This window comes from Botrytis byssoidea (genome assembly GCF_014898295.1).
Source record: "Botrytis byssoidea strain MUCL 94 chromosome Unknown BBYS_006, whole genome shotgun sequence".
NCBI lineage: Eukaryota > Fungi > Ascomycota > Leotiomycetes > Helotiales > Sclerotiniaceae > Botrytis > Botrytis byssoidea.
Genome location: NW_024065847.1, coordinates 1,090,153 through 1,111,203, shown reverse-complemented (window position 1 = coordinate 1,111,203; position 21,051 = coordinate 1,090,153). Strand labels below are relative to the sequence as shown.

The following is a 21,051-nucleotide window of genomic DNA, read 5'->3' as shown; positions in this document are numbered from 1 at the left end:
TTGGTCAGCACTATACTCGTATCCCAAAGCTACGTATCATACTGGTTGGCCAGTTAGAGGAGACCTTTTTATGTCTTAGTAGACCAGAAAAGATACCGATACTTGCCCAAATTTGCATCGCCAGCATGAAATCATATGCGGCCTTATAAGATGCACGAAGATTGACTAGATATTTTTCAAGGTAGGATCAAGATTTCTTTGCCATTCCATAGATAATAGTGCCCTTGTTCCCGCATGTATTTGTGTTTGTTTTCATTTTCTGATTGTCCCAACCTTCTACCAAATATTATATCCCTCCAACCTCCTCACCAGAAGTATTTGCTTTCGGACCTTTCTTTCTCTCAAGTACTTAAGTCGGTCGTTATACCTATTCTCTGTGGTGCAAAGTACAGAGTGTGCTATCGTTATACAAGTTTGACGCAGTACAAGTTCAAAACATATCGCTACATATTGCAATCATGAAGGCAGCTCTCGCTTTATTGGCTTTAGCCACTTCGACTCTCGCTCAAGGGATTCAGGAAAGATGGTATTCAAGTCCTCCTGATTATTCGAGCCCTCCTGGGTATCCTGTTGAGACTGATACTACTACTTGGACCACTTATACTTCAACCACTATCTGTCCTGTAAGTAAGATTCATCTTGTTGAGATGTTGTATCATTAGGATGGCATGAGATTGTGGGATGATCATGAAGATTCTTAGTGCTTGATCCCATCTGAAATATTGGATGAAGTCATCTCTACTTCCTACCTTTCAGATGAACACCATCTTGTCAAAGGGTGAGGAGTGACAATGTTCAAGAGCCTTCTCACATTTGAAAGGAAATTTGTCTTTTCCATTAGATGAGAGATTTTCAGCGTATCCGAGAAAGATTTTAATGATGATGAAGATCCCATACCATAATGATCACATGCTGTCACGTTCAAAGGCAAAAGCTTATTCATTTCTAATAGGTCACTTCAACTACCACCGAAGAAGGAACAACGAAATGGGTTACAAGTATTGCTACATCAACCGTAGTTGTCACTAGTTGTGTTGGAGGTTGTGGTGGAGTTGTCACTGTACCTGGCCCAACTGGATGGGCAACCACCACCACCGATGTAAGATCATTTCATAATGTTCACTTATCATCGAGATTGACTCATTTTTAGGTCATCGTTACGTATACCACCACTTGCGCGGTAACGGAGACCGTCACTGCTCCCGGAAATACCTACACAAAGACATACACCACCACTTCTGTTGTTGAAACTGGTAAGACTTTTTAGGATTACCCAGGTGTTGACGAATCATTGCTGATATTTGAGTCCAGCTGTACCCACCACGATCGTTAACACTGTCACTGCGCCTGACACTACACAGACGTATGGAATCCTTCTTAAATCTCTAAGCTGTTCTTAAACTGATATCTTTCTAGTGTTGAGACTGGAGTGGTTGTAACTCTTACGAGTCTCTGTCCTATTACTGAAACAACTACCATTTCAGGAAAGGAAGAGACAGTCACTTACACCTCAACATCGTTGTATACAACTCACGTTCCTACATACATTGAAGTTACAGCTACTGCTCCTGACAATACAAAGACGTATGAATTCTTCCTAATCTCTACGCCATATCCTTCAACTAATGGCTTTCATAGTGTTGAGACCGGGGTAGTCCAAACTCTTACGAGTCTTTGTCCTATTACCGAAACTACCACTATTTCGGGAAAAGAAGAGACCGTAACTTATACATCGACATCATTATATACAACGATTCTTCCTACCCATGTTCAAGTTACAGCTACCGCTCCTGATAACACAAAGACGTATGTATTCTTCTCAAATTTCTATGCTTCAAGTCCTGGATTAACGTTTTTCACAGGATTGAGACCGGGGTAGTCCAAACTCTTACAAGCCTATGCCCTATCACCGAAACTACTACCATCTCAGGAAAAGAGGAGACTGTAACTTACACATCTACGTCGTTGTACACAACGATCCTTCCTACCTATGTTGAAGTTACAGCCACTGCTCCCGACAAAACAAAAACGTAAGCAAGCCTATTTCACTCTCTCCTCTTTGGAAGCTAACTTCTTCTTAGCGCTGTCACTGGAGTAATTTCTACAATAACTTCTCTCTGCCCAGTCACAGAGACAAAAACAGTCTCGGGAAGCCTGGTAACTGTTATCTATACAACTACTTCATTCATTGTCACAAACATCGGAACCACCGTCGAAGTAGCAACTACTCTCCCAGCGAAAACTACCACGTGAGCATTCCTCTCTTGAATATATATATATATGAGGCGAGAGCAGCAAACTAATCAGCAAAATAGTGTTGCAACTGGAGTACTTCAAACTATCACTAGTCTTTGCCCTGTAACTGAAGTCGAAACCGTTTCTGGAATCGAATATACTGTTACAAAGACATCAACTAGCCTTATAGTCACTGATGTATATACTACGGACTACTCAAAAACTACTTTACCGGCAGGAACTAAGACGTAAGTTTTTGGGCCCCTGCTGTCCGCTTGATATATGACTAACCTAGCATGAAGAATCGAAACTTACGTCTATCAGACATCTACTAGCTTGTGCCCAGTCACTGAAATCCAAACAATCTGTATGAATCTCATTCCCAAGTTTCACACGTATTCAATGTTTCAAATGACTTGAAAGTTCAAAGAAATAAATACTGATAGTCACCTTCTAGCTGGCGTTCCGATCACAAAAGTATTTACCAGCACAATCGTCACTGAAGTCCAGGTTCCTACAACAATTGTTCAATAGTGAGTTAATCATCCATCGAAAGTCGAAATATTAAGTCGAGACTAACAAGCTTCAGCACCACAACTCAAGCTACTGAATACAAGACTACTGATGTCTACGAGACGACTACATGCATCGAAAGTGTATATACAACCATCAGTGCTGGTTCAACGTAAGCTAAAAAATTCCCTTCCTATCCCAACGAGCATTAGAGTCTGACATCTCCGTAGCATCGTTTTGACCGCCACTCAAACAAACGTAGTCCAAGTGACCGCAGTTCACACCTTGACATCTACCCTCCCAGCCGCAACTGGCGAAACCACCGTTTACGTAAGCATCCAATTGTCTCATCCCTTTCCACTCTCTTCTCGCACCCTTCCTAACACACGCTAATCCTATCCCCAGATTCCAACCACAATCGGCCACGCCATTGAAACCATCGCCATCGTCACCGTTCCATCCATCGTCCGCACCGTCACCCTCGGAACAACCTACTACGCAAACACAACCCACGTACAAACATCAACTTACATCCAACCCAGCACTTTGACCGTTGGGGGCCAGACAACGAGCTATTTCGTTCAGCCTAGCGTTAGCGTAAGTAGTGTAGCGGCGACGAGCGTAGCTACGATTGCCCCGAGTGCGCCAGTGGAGGCGAATAATGCGGGAATGAATGCACCGGGATTGGTGATGGGGTTTGTGATGGGGGTTTTGGCACTTTTGTAGATGGATGAGTGGGTGACGGGTGGCATTTTTCTTCTCTCTCTTTTTTTTTTTAAACAAAAGAAGAGAAGATGCTTCGATATTCGTTTTCTTTTCTTTGCTTTTTCTTCTCTTCACTGGGCGGATGCATGTACGCAGCATGATAAGAGGGAAAGAATGGGGAGCATTATGGATCTGCATCTGGATATGGGTAATATGGATGGCATGCAAGAAGGAAGAAGGAAGAACATGACGATATGACACGATACAATGTGCTAAGGATTGGATATTGGATATTGAGAAGATAACATTCCTTGATGAGTTTTATTTGGAAAGCGGATGGAAAATGAATGGATGAGAGGGGTGAATGAGAGGGATCTTAGGGGGTAATTCTTAATTTATTTGTAGATATTATAATTCTATTCTATTCTGTCCCGTCCTGTCCTGTGTTATTCTATCTTGTGCTATTCCTTCCAAGATACACTCGTAACCGTATATCTAATCCTTCCACGGATCCTCCAGATCGCAGTCTATCAATCAAAATCTTTCATCTACTTTTCGGAAGTAAGGAGGTAGGTAAGTAGGTCGGGCACGTAGGAGGTAGATACACATATCCATCTACTTCCACATCTACTTCCACACCTACTTCCACATCTACTTCCACATCTACTTCCACATCTAATCCCACATCTCAAACTATCCACCTACCTCGGTACTCAGTATCTAAATCATCTAAATCAAATAACATAAACTAACATACATGACTCTAAATCTTCCCTCTAATGATTCTCTAATTGTTTTCTCATTCTCTTTAGGAAGATTATACGAGGAGAAATACATGTATTCTTGAGATTCTATATTCCTTTGAATATTTGAATATTTGAATATTTCGGCTCGGGAGGGATATATATATATATATCTAGATATATATTTAGAGAGCAAGTATTCCTTTATATTAATATTAATGTTCAAATCGAGTACAGATATAGATATAGATATAAGTATAAAAATAACTTCGATATCTTACCATCTTACCTGATGTTGATAGTGAGGAGAGATATAATAAAATCTACAGATAGAATTTTGTATTGTGTGTAGTTCGGTTGAGTTTGAATTTGAAGATATGGATAAGTTATGGATATAGATAACTATAGAATGGATATTATAATGAATGATATTATGTTATATTATATATATCGTATATTATATCCTCATATAACACAATCCACTTTACTAATCTAGTAGCATGAAATAATATAAAGCGAAATGAAGATTGAATGACTCTGCTTTCTCTCCTTACCTCCTCACCTCATCTTCATTCCTAAAGTTTTTATTCATCATTTTCAGGTACACTGATTCTTGAATCTTGAATGAGATATTGTTCAATTTACTTTCTCGCCCCTTTTCTCCTGTGATTAGGTAGATAGGTAGATGAAATATATAAATAGATATTTCAAGATTCTCTATGTATATGCTGGGTAGTTTCTTGACATCCATTGATTTCTAGATAGGTTAGTTGTAAGGTGAGTTTGACAACGGTGATATATGTTACATCTTACATCTTACAATTTTCATTTTCATCCCATTTCTAAGAGCTACCTATCCACAAAAAGACGAAGAGAGGAGGATGCGTGGGTATGTATGGAGACATAAACTGTTTTCAAGAAGTGTTATTCTTGTAATAACCTAAGATTCTCATAAAAAGGATCTCAGATGGAAGATTGTCGAGATGTAAAAGCTCTTTCCGTGAATGCTCGGAATGAAAGCAATATCTCAGAGGGCTTGATTTGATGATCCAGATTTGATTGAAAACTCCCACGTGGGTATGTAATTCTTCACGATAGAATTATCATGGCGATGGATACATCTTAGATACTTGTCTAAATCGAATCTCAGAATTGTAATCACTAGGTACTAGGTAGGTAATTCAATATCCAAAACCAATTCGACATCTGAACTCCTGGATTGTACGGGTAAAATCCGAAAATTCTAGTCTTTTGGGTATGGGATTGTAGTGTGTATTATTGGATACTCTGGGTTCTTTTCGTATAGGTATTCAATTTGGAGTGGATGTTAAGAAATGTTGGGCTGGTAGATATGAGATGAAAAACTTGGCTTCTACATACGTAGTACTATTAGGTATGAATGTCGCTGTGTACTGATGATATTGTTTTTCCTTCGAGGGGACACGTTGGGTATTTGATGTGTATGTCGTATGGTATATTGAGATGAGAGTACATGCTATGATATGGTGAGGATGGTGTCTGGTGGACAGTCCAAGGTGGATTAAATGGAAAGGCTGTGGTGAGGATTTGTAATTGATTGATTTATAGAATGACGGGATGGGATGGGATGGGATTGGAATAGAGAACATTGTCGACTTACCTAGTAGTACCAAAGAATAGAAGAGTCTATCGATCTGTCAACATAGCATGATTAACCTTAGCAGGTAGATAGAATAACTTATTGTATGCTCAAGATCTAACAAAATCAAATCAATCCACGAGAATAAGGAATAGACAACATGCATTGATAGATAGATATACCTGATAGACTCATCTAGTATAGATCATTGAGGCTTAAAAGGTTAATGAGATTTCTTCCCACTGGGTAATTGTGGCACGTGTGGATCATATTGGGTCTAGAACTTGTGGGATGGGAGTCGTAGGTAGTATCGTATCTAGTAGTTCATAAGTATGTGCATTTGAAAAGGTAGGTATTGGTATGTATCAGGACTAAGATAAGATAGGTAGATAGATAGATGGAGAATGAATGATGTTTTTACCTTCAGTTTACTTACTTTAGTTGATAGAGAGAGAAGAAATTATAATTGATCAAGAAATATCAAGTCTCTGAGGAGGTAGTTGTCATAGGAAGATTCAAATATGATGATCCAATAGGTATATCACCTCCTCGTATAAGTCCAAAGTCCAAAGTCCAAAGTATCAAAGTTAAGATCTCAGTATCAGATTATCAAACCATCAAACCATCAAACCACCAAACCATTATTAGTGTCAATGCCAAAGTGGGTCGACCGTTCTTGTGAGGGAGGATCTGTAAATAACATTTTAGTACGCGCTCATCAATATTGTCATGGTATGGTACTTTATATGATCAGGCTGAGATCTAGAGTAAACCAAAAAAAAAAAAAAAAAAAAAGCTCAATGAAGTCATCATCATATTATTTGGACAGATATCTACTTTATTTAGTAAATGTCTAGCACGCCACGCCTGAGCACTTTCTTCCATTATCGATAGTCAATTTTTATGGAGAAGGGGAGGAGGTCGGACTCCCCCCAAAATGCGCCGATTGTTTTCCAAGTCATTTTCAACCAATCATATCATAACTGAACACTTTCCAAAAATGTAAAAAGAGGTGAACAAGTAAAAGGCTATCACGGCTACCAAATTTCGCTTTCAACAATCAAATCCAACAACTTTAACGTCGTATTTAAATACTCATTCCCCTTACTTATTTACACGCATACACGCATACACACACACAATACGATACAATACAATACAATACAATACAATACATCACCATACAATCTCATCTTTCTATTCAAGAATAAATTCACACATATAACATAGTTATAGTTAATTGTTTCTTACATTAACTATAACCAATTATATCTATCAATTTCCGAATGCACATCAAGACAAGGCAAGAAGGCAAGGCACGCACGCTCGCTCGCTCGTTCGTAAGCAAGCAAGTACCTTAAACAAGGACGCGACTTCCGCGTGACGGGTCCACACGATAGGGAGAGAGGCGATTGATCGTATTGCATTGCATTGCATTATTATTGAAGGAAGGAGAACCGCAAAGAAAATAAAAAATTGTTTCCTTTCAAAACAAATACAATTCAATTCAATACAATTCAATACAATAATCTCCTCACGACATCTCAATAAGTTGATCAATTTGCTAATTGCCAATTGCTGAGATTGCTGTTTAAATCAATCAGTCAATCATTTCGGTGGTCCTTTTTGCCCGTGGTAAGTTATTTCATTATATCATCTGTCGCATCGTTACAACCTTCCCCTCCCCTCATTATAGGTACCAACTCTTTGACACTTGATTCGCAAGGGTGACTGCACCTCTCCCCCTCCCTCTCCGTCTACACCTCCTACGCTTCCTCGACGACACAATACTCATTGTTCTCTCTAGTCGTTAACAATTACCTATCTCCTGCCGTACCGATCCATACGACATCTTATGCGCAAGAATCACCGGGTCAACGCTGTCGCAAAAAAATTATGCATACCAAAATGCCAACCTCCGCTAAAAGACCCTATCGTCGAGATTCCATGAGGGAGGAGATTGATATTCCGGACTCCTCACCTTCTCGCCCTCCGAAGAGAAGAAAGAGGGTAAGTTTATTTCATGATGGCGCATATGCCATTCCCACTAACACGAGATGTAGGCTTCAGAACCCAATCCTAAATCCAAACACTCAACCTCAAACCAACAACCCGTCCCCAAGATGGAAAACCAGGAAGAGATTATCTTTAAGCTCAAGAAACATTTGGGATTACTTGGTGTCGTACAAGTTCTCGACGACCACGCGGACGACAAATATGAACAAGAGTACGGCGGAGGAGTTCAAGCTTTCGCAAAGTTGGCTGGAAATGGTTGGACTTATTACGTCAAGGATCAGGAGGTCCAGATTGGGCGCAACCCGGCCGAGGGTCAAGAAGAAGTTTCAGGAGCTATTGCTGAGGTCGATATTGATCTGGGCCCGAACAAGATGATTTCGCGACAACATGCCAGAATATTCTTCGACGATGGCTGGCGAATTCAAGTCAATAGCCGCAACGGAGCCAAAGTCAACAGCACAAATCTTACCCGCAATCATGAGCCAAGAGAGTTGCATAGTGGAGATGTGATCAATATCTCGGGCATCGAGATGATATTCGTTTTACCTGGTGGTCCCTTCAAAATCGATCCGGAATACCTGCGAAAAATCGAGAGTACCGGGGACGATGTAGAGGAAGCTGATGAAGTAGAGGACGTAGAGGACGTAGAGGATGCTCAAAGATATAGCGAGGAACCTTCTGATGTCCCTTTGCCCCCTTCAACTAATGGAGCCCGCACTCAGAATGGAGTTCCACAAGCGATTGCTCCAGCGCCAGCTAATTGGCAACGTGCTGCTACTCCTCGCGCTTCCCTCAAAGTACCAAGTTCTGCAAGGAGACCCCATACTGGTTATTCGGCTGGTGGTACAATGATCATGAATGATTCTGAAAATGTCGACCTCAGTCTTGATTCCAATCATCATATCAAGCCTGGTTACAGCTATGCGCAAATGATCGCGCAGGTAATTTTTGAAGCACCCAATCAAATGTTATTACTGAATGGTATTTACCAAGCCATTATGGCCAAATACGCTTATTACAGATTTCAAGCACCCGGCGGCTGGCAAGTAAGTTACCTAGCATCTATCTCATCCTTTGATTGACTCAAAACTAACGAGGTAAAAGAATTCTATCCGCCACAACTTGTCACTTAACCAAAATTACGACAAGATCCCACGTGGAAAGGACGAGCCCGGCAAAGGTAAAAAGTGGTTCATCAGGCCAGCGTGCTATGAGACAATCGCAGCACTCGCACAATCAGCTCCTGGTAGAGGTGGTGGCCACCGAGGATCTTCACAGCCAGTATCACCAACCACCGCTGCCGATCGAGGGTTTGATGATGAATCCAGCCCGGATTCTGTCGTTCGAAAAAGGAAATCTTCAGCTTCACGCTCACCCCGTGTGAGGCCACACCAAACTAACAGACCGCAATTCACTCCCGAACGGGCGCCCCGGATTCAAAACTTACAGCATGATTTCCCCGGCGATGGAAGTCCACTACCTAGACATTATCGACGAGTTCAGAAGAACGCCCCTGGTCTTTCTGATAATTTGCCCAATTCTCCACCCACCCTCTCATCTTCTTATCAACAGGATGATGGTAACACGTTTGTCACGCCAGCCCCCCATCGTGTTTATCCTCATTTAGCACCGCCAAGCACTGCGCAGCGACCAAGTCAACACATGCCAACTAGCTCCCCTGCGCCATTTTGGACATTCGCTGACGGTACTCCTAATCATGGATTTCGTGGTTATGATAATAGCCCTATCAAAAGGTTTCAACCTAGTGTCATTCCTGATAGCAGTCCACCTCCAATGCGACGGACGCCCGCTCCGAGTCCTATCAAAAATTCAATTTTAGGAAAACTTCAGATGCCAGATGTCGATGAGGTTGAAGAAGAGGAAGAAAAAGGGTTTGATCTTACAAAGTAGGTTTTCTCTCCGTCTTCCTATTGCGAGAAATATATTGACAATTTTATTAGGGGATTCCAAAGTATTTCTCAATTCCATCTCGATAGTGTTGCAAAACTTGCTGCGACACCTGTATCGGGCTCTCTTGCGGCTCGCATTTGAGTTACCTCGCCGATATGAATTGTGTTTGCAATTGTTGAATTTGTTTTCTTTTTACCTCTGCACAGTGTGAGAGGACACCCCACCTACTTGCTTTGTTTGTAAGCACATTACTACTATATCAACGGTTATACCTCTCGGCCACTCCACCAACTCACCTTCACCCACACATATTTTTATTTACATCGATTCATAATATGGCGTTATGTAAAGGAGGTTATCGAATTGGAAGGTTATCTGAATTATGTTACATTTTCCCCACGAGTCTTATATGTTAAGGTTGGGAGTATGGGTTATGCTTTTTGTTATGTACATTTTATGGGTGGGATTAGAATCGGTGTTTAATTAAAATGGGAAAGAAAGGAATGGAAAGAGAATGGGGGGAATATGGGGATTTGCATTTGATATTTGGTCTTTATGATGGATGGGTGGGCGGTATACTTTAGACATGGTCGGTTATGATTCAATGGATATGATGAGTGGGTAGGAGCTCGTGGGGAGGAGGACAATGGATTACTGGTGCCGCTAGCCTGGCTTGCTTTTTGGGAATGTATGTATATAGGAAGGTGTATAGGATTGAGGCTATTAGTTAGGCTTTGATATCAAATTTGCTTGGAACTCTTGTAAGAAAGAATGTTGAGAAGCGATTGAGGATGGGGAAGGGTATGATGTGAGTATGGTAGGTATGGTGTCCTGAAATTCTTGATGAGTGATGTCTTTCTCGTGTATATTTGTTTTGTGTATATTCAACATGAATAAAATGTATCGGGAGACTTTGAATATTCAACTATTCATTGTTGGAGAAGGGCTCAGGGGGAGGGGTGGAGAGATGCAGAAATTGAAGGTGCGGAGGTGTATAGGTATACTGGTATAGGGGAGTAGAGGTGTAGAGGTAGGAATGCCTAGAATGATTGGAGAGGAACCTTGAGATGATGGGGTATGGTATGGATATATGAGATGGGATACATGAGGTGAGATATATGAGATGAGGTGAGTCTGGCTAGGTCGGCTAGGTCGTCCTTGGTGAAAAGAGATGGGCTGTGCGAAAGAGGGATTGTGAGGGTATATATTAGGTATAGGGTATGGGGTATGGGGTATATAGGGTTTGTATGTATGTGTGTGTGTGTGTGTGTAAATTATAGATTATAGATGATAGATTACAGACAGATGTGAATGAAACTACAAATATGGAATATGAGGTATGGAATATGAGGTATTAAATTGAAGCATTGAGCATCATATATCTCGAGGTTTGTGAGATAGACGGGGTGGGGTGGGTCGGAAGTGATGGGATGGGGTTGGTAGATAATGTAAATACGTATCCGAGTAGGTAAATAGGTATTCAATGAATCGTGGAATGGGAGGAAATCTGCTATATAGAGGTATGCAACTGAGAATGATGTATTGAAAGAAAGACTTTATTTACAATCATGTGTATGCCTCTCTCCCCCACCCATTTCGATACTAGACTTTATGGAAGGGAAATTTTGAATCTTGGCTTCTTTGCAATTCTCGTGTTGCGAAATTCTCCTCAGATAGGCTAATATAATTATTGTGATACCAAAACGCCCTTTTTACAAATCCATAAACTCCATCCTTCCTAACAAAGATTGACTTTTCATGACGTGCTTTTTGGCAAGTCCTTGTAACATTGCTGATCCAGGTATTGTCGATTCGAAGGAGGTCAGATGGAATAATCTCGTTGCTTCCAAACCAGCTTCTGGTGGCCAGCCGCAAGCCATATGTGACATCAATCTCAAAATTGGGTGTTTTCACAATCCCCTCAATCATCCATCTCCATATCATCAGCCTCCTCCACACCACCATCAACCAACTCCTTGAGCCTGATCTTCTGCTTTCCAAACACACTTCTTTGCTCTCTCTCCAAATCCAACTCGTTGACCTCTTCTCCCAACTCCTCGAGTCTCTTCTTCTCGCTGCCGCGCATCTTTGGTAGCAAGTGCTCATTCTCTGCAACCAATTTTCGGTTGGCTTCTCTTTGTCTGGCCACATTGCCTTCCATGCGCTTCTTGTAGAAGACACGTTCGCGACGGGCCCGAATTTCGGATACACGTTGCATGGCTTTGAGGGTAGTGGCGATGTGTTCACGGTTGTAACGAACGGGAACGTTGCGGCGAGCGGAGAAGTTGAGGGTGCTGTCGACGACCATTTCTTTGCCCGCGGCTTTGCGGAATGCTTTGGTCCATTTGAGTTTACGGGGGTTACGCTTCATTTTGAACTAGAAGAAGGGAATTGTTAGTTAGGGCTTGGGGATTGAGCATCGGAGAGACAGGTGCCATGGTGAGATGGGGGGGGGGGCTGTGGCGTTTTGGATTGGAGGAACATAGATGTGCTTGAGACGTACATTCTTGTGGCATTTACTGCGGCAGAATCTAAAGGTTCGCGCATCGTTGCGAACGAATGTTATGCCCTTACTTGGGTAGCAGGGCTGCGAGCAAAAATAACAGGTTTCGATTCTATTGATGAATTAGCAAAAGTAAAGATTGCGATAAATGTTTTTATCGTCAAAAAGATTGCAAATGCGATTGAGATCTCGAAAGTCCAAGAATCCAGGAAAGAGACTTGATGCAATAGATGATCGGGAAAGTCTCTCACCTCATGTTGGCGGTATTTCTTTCTGAACCAGCTTGTCGTTGTGCTGGATTGTCGATGGATAAGTATGGACTTCAGAAATTTTGGAGGAATGTCCGACTTTTTTCACTAGCGCCATCCGATAAGATAGCGGTGGCACGTGCTTACCATTTGAGATTCTCTCAAAACAAATATCCCCTGTTTGTCTCTGTTGATTTTATTATTTTTTCATATCGAAGAAGGTTCTCAAATCCTTCTCCTACTGTAATTACATAGTCGACTTCATCAATGATTACGGTCTTTTGTTGATGTGATGATCTCTTACATTCATCAAGTACCTCTTGTGACCAATTACAGTAGCGAGAAATTTGTACTTTGATATTTTCCTTCAAGAATCTTTAAGCTCGACAACTCAACATTGACGGTTACAATGTCGCTCTATTATGAGGCAGCTGAAGTTCTAGCTGCTCCTACTAATCAAGGTGGTAGTTTAAGATCAAGAATTTTCAGCAAGAAAGATTTAAAATCACAACCAGCTCAAATCTATGCTCTGGCGATAGAGACGTGTAAATGGAGTCCTGTTTTGAAGGATGTAATCGAAAATGCCGATTTATTACGTTTAGAGCGAAAGGTCAGTATTGCGATAGATTGAGACTTTGAAATAGTAGCTAATGTTATTTATAGCTAACTCCAACTTTGTCTCTTCTTCTCGTCCATGACTTACTCTTGGCAAAGAGAGGAATTGCTCTCCCAGCTACTCATGGTTTACGAGCCTCAATTGAGCGGCATAAGGGGAGATTGCAAGCCGAGTTGACCAAGGCAAGACTTCGGAGAAAAATGAGTACCATGGAAGCTCTAAAAGCGTATGTCGAGACGGGTCAGGAGAATGCAACTGATACATCTGAAGCACCTTACCCTCGTTGGATACGTATCAATACTTTGAAGACTACTCTTGAGGATCAACTCGAATCTACTTTTGCAGGATTTGAGCGTGCAGCGACGATCGATGCTGTTAGACACCGGGGGTCTAAACGCTTATACATCGATGTTCATATTCCAAATCTCATTGCTATATCTCCAAATATCGATCTCTCAAGGAGTGTAGCATACAAATCTGGAGAAATTATCTTTCAGGACAAAGCGTCATGTTTTCCAGCATATCTTCTTGATCCTCTTGCTGAAGATGGTGATATTATCGACTCTTGCTCAGCGCCTGGTAACAAAACCACTCATATTGCGGCTATTCTAGTTGATCGACTTCCTGAACCAGATGAATCTACTCAAGTTATTCACGCATTTGAGAAGAACAAAGGGAGAGCTGAAACTCTGGAAAAGATGGTCAACTTGGCAGAGTCGAATACGTTTACTACACTCCATGCTGGATATGACTTCTTGAAAACTGACCCAAATTCTGGTACATACAAGAATGTTGGTGCTTTATTGCTGGATCCCAGTTGCTCAGGAAGTGGAATTGTTGGTCGGGATGATATGCCCGAATTACATCTACCAGGTATTAAAGAAATCGTTGCCAAACCTTCCAGAAACAAAAAGAAGCCGAAGAAGGCACCGGAGCCAGTGGAGACAAGTAAGAAAGAGACAAACAAGAAACGAAAGCGCGAGGAGGATGGTGATGCGTTAGAAGTGATGGTAGATGACGATGGAGTCGTTACTGCTGTCGATAGCGATGCCGAACTAAAGGCTAGATTAACTGCTCTTGCAGAGTTTCAGTTGGAACTTCTTCTTCATGCATTCAAGTATCCTGCTGCTCGAAAGATCACCTACTCCACTTGTTCAATTCATGCCGAAGAAAACGAATATGTCGTTCAAAAGGCTTTAGCTTCTGATATTGCAAAAGAAAAGGGTTGGAAAATTCTTCGTCGTGATAATCAAATCCGGGGCATGAGGGAATGGCCTGTTCGAGGCTCTATAGAAGCATGCGATGGTGATGAAGTGGTTGCAGAAGGATGTATTCGAGCCAACAAAGGAGATGAGCATGCTACCATGGGGTTCTTCTTGTCAGGATTCGTGAGAGATCAAACATCAACTGTGGATCCTGAAGCCGGACTCCTGAGAGATGAACGCGGGCATATCGTGCGCGACTTGATGGGGTTACCAGTCAGAAAAGACAAGGAAGATGCAGAGATATTGAACGTCGATGCCCAAGTGGCACCCGAGGAAGCTCAAGACTTCTCACCGGAAGACGACGATGAATGGGATGGCTTTGAGGAAGAGGTTGCACCGATAGTCGAAGAGAAAAAGGAGGTGCAGGCAGTTATTGAGAAGAAGAAGGAAAAGGCGAAGGTCAACAAGCATGCCCATGATGCGATTAAGAAACGTGTCAACATGAGTGTAAAAGACAAGAAACGGCAGAAAACAAAAAGATAATGTAAAACCTATTAGCGGAGGCATTGTATATTGAAATGGGATGATGTTGTGGAATACCCATCGTCACTAATATTAATCAGATGATATAAATGGAGATGGGGCTTTGCCGTCTCACATTGGGTTCATTCGTATGACAAGCGCTCGGGATTCAATCTTGAATATCAACTCTTCCTCCGGGACGGACACGGAATAGGAGCCAAAAGCCCGGTTTCTTCAAGATGTTTGGCACATTCTAGATATAAGCATGGCGATAATTATTACATCCGCTATTGCCAAGATTCATTCGGCTATGTCGGCACCTGTTAGACTAGAATCTACTATGATACACATGATACACTACACATCGGCGCACGGAGTAAGCTTGAGGAAGGTCGAAAGATCGTTCTGTCAGCTACTTAGCGGGATGAAAGGAATCCAAAGCACGGATGTTTACCCCATTTGGAGATTTCGATCCATGGATTCCATTCACAAAATTGAACTTTACTTTTTTCCCATTTGCATAACCCCAACTTAGGCTATTATCGATCCACTAAAGGGTACGTCCTTAATCAGACTTCATGACATTCCGGGAACAATTTCCCCCGGTTGTGTATATTTTCAATAGATGCATTGCATAATGCCAATTGATCAGCATAACTCGCATAAATGCTTAGGTATCTCCTCATCGGATGTTCAATCAGCGGTCTCAATGAGTCAACAAAAAGGTGCTGTTCAAATTGGATTTCAAATGATGTTATATTGCAGATCATATATAATGTGTGTCGTGCGCCGCAAAACGTTTTGAGTATTTTTGAGCATATTCAATCTCGCATTTCGGTGTTCAAATACTACTTTGGCAGGGTTGCATTTAACCACACCTTCCTAGATACCAACCCCAAACTCGAATAAATTCGTAACAACATCATGGTTCGAACCTCAGATTCTGGTTCTTCAACTACAATAAATATGGACAGAGATTTGGAAGAACAGAAAAATGTTCAAAAAAAGGCTAGACATTGGGAGTTGGTATTCGATCAGATACATGTCACGCCCGAAGTACTCAATTACCCTTATAGAGGATCTGGAACAGAACAGGATCCTTATGTGGTGGAATATATTCCCGGCGATCGCAGAAATCCAATGAATTTTACCATGTTGAAGAAATGGACTATCACTTTACTACTTGCCTTTGTAAGCTCTCCCCCTTTTTGCATTAAGGTTTCGGTTATTATTTTCCGAAGTTCAAGCTGTGTAACGGATGGGGGTGAGACATATATACTTCTCTTGCCCATATACTAACTTGTGATAAAGGCAACATTGGCAGTATCTTTCGTGTCTTCAGCATATACAGGTGGGGTCGAACAGATCATTAAGGGTTTCAATGTCAGTACGGAAGTCGTCACTTTAGGAGTCTCGCTTTTCGTCTTGGGTTTTGCGATCGGACCGCTTATGTGGGCTCCCTTGTCAGAATTATATGGTCGACAGGTCCTTTTCTTCGGTACTTATGCTATGCTTACTATCTTCAATGCTGGGGCTGCCGGAGCACAAAATATACAGACGCTCTTGATCATGCGATTCCTCGCAGGAGCTTTTGGTAGCTCTCCTCTTACCAATGCCGGTGGAGTTATTGCCGACATGTTCTCTGCTGCTCATCGAGGAGTTGCTATGAGTATCTTTGCCGCAGCGCCATTTCTAGGCCCTGTTATTGGACCAATTGTAGGTGGCTTCTTGGGAGAATCAGAAGGTTGGAGATGGGTCGAGTAAGTTGCATCGTTTAATCAGTATTCCTACTATGATTCTAACACTATCAATAGGGGACTCATGGCCATCTTCACCGGTGCACTCTGGATAGTTGGCACCCTCACCATTCCCGAAACTTATTCCCCAGTCATCCTTCGTCGCCGAGCAAACAAGATGTCCTCCATGACCGGAAAAGTTTACAAATCCAAGATCGAAGTCGATAACGGCTCTAAATCTATATCAGCAGAATTTAAAACGGCACTCTCAAGACCTTGGATCTTGTTGTTCACAGAACCTATCGTGTTCTTGTTAAGTTTGTACTTGGCCATTATATACGGAACTTTATACATGATGTTCGGAGCATTCCCAATTGTGTACCAAGTTGGACGCGGATGGAGTGCTGGCATTGGTGGATTGGCTTTCTGTGGTGTTGCAGTAGGAATGATGATTGCAGTTCTTTACTCAGTGTGGGACAATAAACGATATAACGCTACAGCTGCTAAGCATAACAACGTAGCTCCACCCGAAGCTCGACTTCCACCTGCCCTGATCGGAAGTATCTGCTTGCCTGTTGGTCTCTTCTGGTTCGCATGGACAAATTCTCCAAGCGTACATTGGATTGTCAGTATTATAGGCACTGCTCCCTTTGGATGTGGGATGGTGTTGGTGTTCTTGAGTGTCATGAACTATTTGATTGATGCGTATGTTCTTTATGCCGCTTCCGTTTTGGCGGCCAGCAGTGTTCTTCGTTCCTTGTTTGGTGCGGCGTTCCCGCTCTTTACTACCTGTAAGTATTACCTAAAGTCTCAATGGCTGTGTGTCAAACAGTTAACTAACTGTATGATTAGATATGTACAACAACCTCGGCATTCATTGGGCAAGTTCAATTCCAGCTTTCCTCGCATTAGCCTGCGTACCATTTCCATTCCTCTTTTATAAGTATGGAGCATCCATTCGAATGAAGTGCAAATTCGCGGCGGAAGCGGCACGTGTATTGGCGGAGATCAGGGGAGCTTCTTCAAATGAAGATGAGGCGGAGCAGACAATAGAGGACATGGAGGAACGGGAAGCGAGAAGGTTGAATGCTCACGACGAAAGCGAGAAGAATGAAGATGTGAAAGATGGAGAGAAACCCGAAAATAAAATCAGTAAATGAGAAGGAGAGTACGACTTTTTTTGAATTTTTTAGTTCAGCGGCATAGCGATCGAGGAGTTTTGATGTGTTTCCAGGTTACGTTTAGGATCATAATAGAAGTTAGCATATTGAAGGTGTTGGGAAGAGGGAATTACACGGTTATGTATGATTTGAGGTGCTGTTTCTTATTTTAGATATCCCATGAAGCATATGATGGACACCCGGCTCGAAAGTAAAACTATATTTTAATTTAAGAACACAAACGGTCCTGAATGATGGTGTAGGAAGCACGAGTGTGATGCGGCTTTGAATTCCTCCCTGAGCCACATCCGTGCACAGGTCCCCCCATATTGCATCCCATCCTTTTCCAACCTTCAAAACCCATTCATCACAGCTTCCTACCGAGATTTACAACATACCTATCGAATTTTGATACAGCACAAATTGTAGATATGCACCGCACGTTACGAAACGTTCCTGCAAGCAATGGAAATGCGGATGGGCGGTACCGAATGGCCAAGTCAAACCCCCTTTGAATGCTGAGCTGTTGGATTGATGTTTGCTGGAGACCTCAAAGCCGCCTAAGCTGCTGAATTCAATAGTGAATGCAATTTCAATATTACATGATCTGATACAAGTCTCGATTTCTATCGAAAATGCTGCAAGGCACGTTTTTGTTGTATATTGTCAGCAGAATCAGGCCGTCCATATAATATATACATTAATTTGATTATTGTGTACCTGCATCTATCACCAACTTTTGGCAACTCATCGTCACATCCATATCTGGACAGTTCCCATCGAATTGCCATCAATCTTGTCTAAATGTCAGGTGGCGCGTCCTCCATATGGTTTTGTTGGGGAGAGGGAATCTTGATATACCGTTCCGCTGGGTCATCATGCCGCGAAGCCGCATTATTGATTTGATATCACACTCCTTATCTTGATTCATCCGAGATTATGGGGAACTACCCCCAGATCCTCCGCACCGTTCTACATAACATTCTATCTTCGTTGTTCGGTACTGATGTGGTTTGTAACATTCACTTGATTCCTTAGATTAGAAAGGTTTCTATAATCTTATCTACATCATGTAGGCCCTTTTTGATTTCGTATTCCATACCTCTGTCGTTACACTTTTGAAAATTTATCCAATAATCATTTTTAATCATGGTTTCAATCCTCCCGGATGGAATGTCAAATATGGAGGCAACTATTTCGTTCTTGGTCATAGACACAATAGCTCTCATTCTACGCGTCATTTCCAGAATACAGACAAAGGGCACGACGACGACCGGGCAATTCATCCGCTATGATGACTGGTGGATTCTTATAGCTTATTTGATGTATGCTTCGCATTGTATTGTGATTATTTGCGGCGAGTACATACCATCACCAAAGCAGGTAATTCGTGCTAACTGCATCGAATAGACATCACCAAGATATCAGGCACCCTCGAGCCATATCTAGTCATGAATCCAGATCATCGTTTGAAAATGCTCGAGGTAGAATCCCATATATAATCTAGCTTTCTTTAGTAGTCCTGAGCTGACACTCATACAGTTGTTATGGATTGGTTCCATTCACTTTCCCTTCATCATCACGGCCGTCAAAATCTCAATATTATGCATGTATCGCTCTCTATTCAAAACAACCCCAAATCTCATTCGATGCGTGGATATAACAATGGGTTTATGCATAATATGGTTCATAATCACTGTATGCTTGACGGTGTTCGGATGCACACCTATTGAAGCGGCATATAATCTAGCCCTCAGACTCGAACCCACTACACATTGCATTCCATACGGAGAGATAGTTCTTGGCTTCGAGCTACCCAATGCAATTTTGGATATTGTTATTCTCGCCTTGCCTTTCTTCGTCATTAGAGACCTTCATGTCCCTGTACGGAAGAAGGTTCTCTTATTCTTGGTTTTTTGGTTCGGTGGGTTGTAAGTAATTTCGTCCTTTCAACGGCGCGAGTGACATGATATTAACTAGCTTGCAGCGTTATTGTGACATGCATACTACGCATAGCATACTCATATCAGCCTCATGATCCAGAGCATTGTAGGAAACGTGAGATCATTTCGTTCTGGAAATTACTAAAGTCTATTTAGTTTCTGGATTCTCGACTGCAAACGAGTGGTTGATGATTGAGGAAGGAAGCGCTATTTTAGGAGCATGCGTTCCGACATGTATGTTTGCACGAAATCTATTCTTCGGTTCAAACTTCCTTCTTTCATTTTGTGCTTCTTTTTCATCTCCTACAGCTACTTCAACGCTACCATTTCCGTTATTGCTCCAAACTATTTTTTCTCATCGACAGTTACTGATTTCTCTATTTTTGTAGTTCGACCCATACTCAAAGCGTATTTTAAACTTCCAAAATCTGTCAGCGACTGGTTCTCTTCAACACTGGGTGCTTCAACATCAGCGAGCAAATTCTCCAAAAATCATTCGCGAATCACAACTCAACCAAGTCAGTTCACCGATCGACCTGGACCTTCATCTGGACCTTCATATCAGTTGAAAAAGCTTTCAACAGCCCATCTTCAACGTGGGAGAGAATGGCAGAATCAGGACCTCGACACAGATTCGGATGAAAGTCCACTGGTTGACAATAGGATTTGGGTTACAAGGCACATTACAATTACCAAATAGACAGGTTGATCAAGCATTAGGTTTTGTCATTAATCTTATAATTTCATTATTAGTCTTAATCGATAGCTCACTGCCTACTTGTGACTGTTTCTAGCCTGTTCGAGATAAGTGTTCGCTGGAGCTAAGATGGAAAACGTTCCTTTTTTGGTATGCTTACACTCAGGAATCTCCTTCACTTGGTCTAAGTGAAGCAATTATTTGCCCGTTCCTAATAATTTGATCCAATCTCGTCTTATTCACGCATTTTGGAAATATTCAAGTCGGCTTTATTCACTATGGGTCTCTCTTCCTAGGACAGATTAGATCAGATGACATACCAAAAAATGCATCTTTTAGGTATGATTAAATAAGCTTTCTGATTAATGCTGAATACCTAGGAACTATATACTGTTATACATCAGTCCTCGAATCATATTCCCAGAGAGTCTTAGGAAAGTGAATAGTCATATCAAAGAGTTGGTAATTCTAAGTTGGAAGTATCTGATGATGGCCGTGTTGGCTGGAAATGATCTCACCAGAAGGCTATACCAATGATTTTTAATTGTAGCACAACAAGCGGCTGTAAACTTTGAGTTTCGTACTTGTTTATTAACATGTTTAAGACCACTTTTACCACAATTTTCGAGCCTGTTTACGAATTGGTTGGTAATTCGTTCTCCAAGACCTTCAGTTGGGAA

General features: G+C 41.8%; 6 protein-coding genes across 6 annotated transcripts; 5 read left to right on the top strand and 1 right to left on the bottom strand.

Moving 5' to 3' along the window:
* The first annotated feature begins 144 nt into the window (after nucleotides 1–144).
* Nucleotides 145–3,889, top strand: EAE97_003783 (uncharacterized protein). The gene is made up of 14 exons (XM_038874295.1): nucleotides 145–623; nucleotides 953–1,099; nucleotides 1,151–1,253; nucleotides 1,312–1,363; nucleotides 1,417–1,584; nucleotides 1,639–1,806; nucleotides 1,863–2,030; nucleotides 2,082–2,249; nucleotides 2,316–2,483; nucleotides 2,538–2,602; nucleotides 2,693–2,768; nucleotides 2,825–2,920; nucleotides 2,979–3,078; nucleotides 3,154–3,889. Exons 1-14 carry the CDS (start codon nucleotides 459–461, stop codon nucleotides 3,472–3,474), a joined length of 1,965 nt encoding a protein of 654 aa, XP_038734904.1. The 5' UTR covers nucleotides 145–458; the 3' UTR covers nucleotides 3,475–3,889.
* Nucleotides 3,890–7,249: 3,360 nt separating this feature from the next.
* EAE97_003782 (uncharacterized protein) lies at nucleotides 7,250–10,613 on the top strand. The gene is made up of 5 exons (XM_038874294.1): nucleotides 7,250–7,449; nucleotides 7,622–7,824; nucleotides 7,878–8,876; nucleotides 8,935–9,737; nucleotides 9,792–10,613. Exons 2-5 carry the CDS (start codon nucleotides 7,711–7,713, stop codon nucleotides 9,880–9,882), a joined length of 2,007 nt encoding a protein of 668 aa, XP_038734903.1. The 5' UTR covers nucleotides 7,250–7,449; nucleotides 7,622–7,710; the 3' UTR covers nucleotides 9,883–10,613.
* A 1,049-nt stretch (nucleotides 10,614–11,662) lies between these two features.
* EAE97_003781 (uncharacterized protein) lies at nucleotides 11,663–12,500 on the bottom strand (the record flags this gene model as incomplete). The annotated part of the gene is made up of 3 exons (XM_038874293.1): nucleotides 11,663–12,118; nucleotides 12,245–12,356; nucleotides 12,496–12,500. 3 exons carry the CDS (start codon nucleotides 12,498–12,500, stop codon nucleotides 11,663–11,665), a joined length of 573 nt encoding a protein of 190 aa, XP_038734902.1.
* Nucleotides 12,501–12,901: 401 nt separating this feature from the next.
* On the top strand, nucleotides 12,902–14,856 carry EAE97_003780 (uncharacterized protein; the record flags this gene model as incomplete). The annotated part of the gene is made up of 2 exons (XM_038874292.1): nucleotides 12,902–13,102; nucleotides 13,156–14,856. 2 exons carry the CDS (start codon nucleotides 12,902–12,904, stop codon nucleotides 14,854–14,856), a joined length of 1,902 nt encoding a protein of 633 aa, XP_038734901.1.
* A 903-nt stretch (nucleotides 14,857–15,759) lies between these two features.
* EAE97_003779 (uncharacterized protein) lies at nucleotides 15,760–17,731 on the top strand (the record flags this gene model as incomplete). Its single annotated transcript, XM_038874291.1, has 4 exons — nucleotides 15,760–16,026; nucleotides 16,147–16,595; nucleotides 16,650–17,362; nucleotides 17,424–17,731. The coding sequence occupies 4 exons, from the start codon at nucleotides 15,760–15,762 to the stop codon at nucleotides 17,729–17,731; spliced, it is 1,737 nt and encodes a 578-aa protein (XP_038734900.1).
* Nucleotides 17,732–18,880: 1,149 nt separating this feature from the next.
* EAE97_003778 (uncharacterized protein) lies at nucleotides 18,881–20,374 on the top strand (the record flags this gene model as incomplete). The annotated part of the gene is made up of 6 exons (XM_038874290.1): nucleotides 18,881–19,088; nucleotides 19,142–19,215; nucleotides 19,274–19,662; nucleotides 19,719–19,780; nucleotides 19,831–19,908; nucleotides 20,064–20,374. The coding sequence occupies 6 exons, from the start codon at nucleotides 18,881–18,883 to the stop codon at nucleotides 20,372–20,374; spliced, it is 1,122 nt and encodes a 373-aa protein (XP_038734899.1).
* Nucleotides 20,375–21,051: the final 677 nt, after the last annotated feature.

Coding starts and splice junctions, on each gene's coding strand:
- EAE97_003782 (XM_038874294.1), top strand. CDS start 7,711: ATGCATACCAAAATGCCAACCTCCGCTAAAAGACCCTATCGTCGAGAT. Junction 8,877..8,934: donor AAGCACCCGGCGGCTGGCAA/GTAAGTTACCTA, acceptor ACGAGGTAAAAG/AATTCTATCCGCCACAACTT. Junction 9,738..9,791: donor AAAGGGTTTGATCTTACAAA/GTAGGTTTTCTC, acceptor CAATTTTATTAG/GGGATTCCAAAGTATTTCTC.
- EAE97_003783 (XM_038874295.1), top strand. CDS start 459: ATGAAGGCAGCTCTCGCTTTATTGGCTTTAGCCACTTCGACTCTCGCT. Junction 2,031..2,081: donor GCTCCCGACAAAACAAAAAC/GTAAGCAAGCCT, acceptor ACTTCTTCTTAG/CGCTGTCACTGGAGTAATTT. Junction 2,250..2,315: donor CTCCCAGCGAAAACTACCAC/GTGAGCATTCCT, acceptor TCAGCAAAATAG/TGTTGCAACTGGAGTACTTC.